This window comes from Capsaspora owczarzaki (assembly GCF_000151315.2).
Source record: "Capsaspora owczarzaki ATCC 30864 unplaced genomic scaffold supercont2.77, whole genome shotgun sequence".
Taxonomy (NCBI): Eukaryota; class Filasterea; order Ministeriida; family Capsasporidae; genus Capsaspora; species Capsaspora owczarzaki.
The window spans coordinates 1-1,984 of record NW_011887368.1 but is presented as its reverse complement, the minus strand read 5'-3'; the positions used below and the strand labels follow the sequence as shown (position 1 = coordinate 1,984).

Sequence of the window (1,984 nt, the reverse complement as noted above, 5' to 3'; positions counted from 1 at the left end):
CGACACAAACGGTACCCAGAAATCAAAGCGTAATCATTTCCATCTCCCCTCGTTTTTTTTTGTTGTTTCTTGTTTCTGGTCAAGCGACCACCACCCATCACTTGGGCTTGTTCGGGTGCGCCCGGTGATAAGCGTTCACCATCCGCGCGTTGCCAGGCACAATGTTGTATGCAGGCTCCCAGCTGTCTTCGGAGGCGGGGCGATCTTTCCAACGGATCAAGTACCACAATTCGTCGTCGTCGCGAAGCTGCGAGTCGAGAATCCTGCCAACCGGGAAGAATTCGCCATCACTCGTAGACAAGCCAGGGACATTGCGGAGCACACGGTCGGGTAAATCATTGGGACGATACAGCTCCAACAAAGCCACATTGAAGACATCGGCCTTTTTTTTTTTTTTTTTACCGTCTAAAACTTTATTAAGAATAACAAAGAAAAAAGAACGTAGGATATGAGACAGTTGAATGTCGTCATAACGCACACCAGTGAAGGCATGCGGGGAGAGTGCTCAAGAGCTCGCGGAGGAACTCGAACAGATGATCAGCCGGGCTGACAATGGAAGGATCAGGCATTCCCCACCTACTATCCCGATCATTAAATTTCGACCCCCCCTCTTTTTTTCACTTTTTCGCCCTCCCTGGGACCTGTGTTGCTTTCCGTCTCGCCCGCGGAATGTTCATTCATGGTACGGTGTACCAGACACATTTTAGAAGTGAAGCAGCGGGCTGGGAGTTAAGATTCGAAGCGAGAACAGACAAAAATGAAACTCAAAAAAACAGAAAAAGAGCGGATTTTTTGCCCAATTTTCACAAAGCATTACATGGCACACAAACAACGTGTCGCAGCGCCTTCGCTCCACTTCAGTACTTGGTATAACCACCATTGGCATCTATCACAGCTTGAATGCGGCGCGGCATCGATGAAATGAGATCGCGGCAGACCTCTGGCGTGAGCACTTCTTCGTAGACCGCTTGGAAGCGTTCCCACAACGCGGCCTTGCTCTTGATCTCCCTCTCCTGGTAGATCTTGTTCTTGACCATGTTCCACGCATTTTCGATGGGGTTGAGGTCGGGAGAGTTCGCAGGCCAGTCCAGGACGGTGATCTGATTGGTTTCGAACCACTTCGCCACATCTTTTCTTTTGTGACAAGGGGCATTGTCATGCATGAAAATCATCTCGTTTTTGTTGTTCCACACGCGAATGCTTGCTAGCAACTCGCTCTCCAAAACTGAGAGGTAGGTGTCGCCGTTCATGACGTCGCCGACCTCGCAGAAAAGCGAAATTCCGAAACGAGAGATGGCGCCCCAAACATTGATATGGCCACCGCCGAACTTGACCGTGCCCTGCACGCATCGATCGGTCAACGTTTCGCCAACCAGACGCCATACACGACCACCGTTGTTGTTCCTGTAGAGATAGAGAGCAGTCTCGTCGGAGAAGACGACCCTCAGCCAGTCATCGACGGTCCAATGCTGATGAGCGAGTGCAAAGGCCAAGCGTCGCTCTTTGTGTGTCTCTTTCAAGAGGGCTTTTTTGACCTTCGCTCCGTTGACAAGTCCTGCACCATGCAGCACCCTTCTTATCGTGCATGGAGAGACACGAACTTTGGACAATGTGCGCATAGTGGCGGCCACTTCGGGTGCGGTGTCGGACTCATCGAGGAGGATCTGTGCTACAATGTTGTTGCGGTGAAATGACTTGAGCTTGCTGGGGCGACCGGGGCGGGGGCTGTCGCTCGTCGTCGCCCTTCCCGAGAAACGTTGGGTGATGCTGATCACTGTAGAACGTGGGAGGTGAAGCTGGGTGGCGATCTTGTTGTAGGAGAGGCCAGCATTTCGCAACGCGAGCACTTGACCGCGGACGACCTCCCTGGGCATCTTGTCCAGCACGGGCAGCGGTCTTTTTGGTGAAGTTGGACGCAGCCATACCGGGGGCTGTCTGGGAGCCACGCGGGACGTGGACTGACTGCGTGTGCGAGTCATGCGCA

The 1,984-nt window shown here is 52.7% G+C and overlaps 1 protein-coding gene across 1 annotated transcript; it reads right to left on the bottom strand.

Annotated features, from left to right (window-relative positions):
• Positions 1-857: 857 nt before the first annotated feature.
• CAOG_09246 (hypothetical protein) lies at positions 858-1,979 on the bottom strand (the record flags this gene model as incomplete). The annotated part of the gene is made up of 1 exon (XM_011272667.1): positions 858-1,979. One exon carries the CDS (start codon positions 1,977-1,979, stop codon positions 858-860), a length of 1,122 nt encoding a protein of 373 aa, XP_011270969.1.
• Between the last annotated feature and the right edge of the window lie 5 nt (positions 1,980-1,984).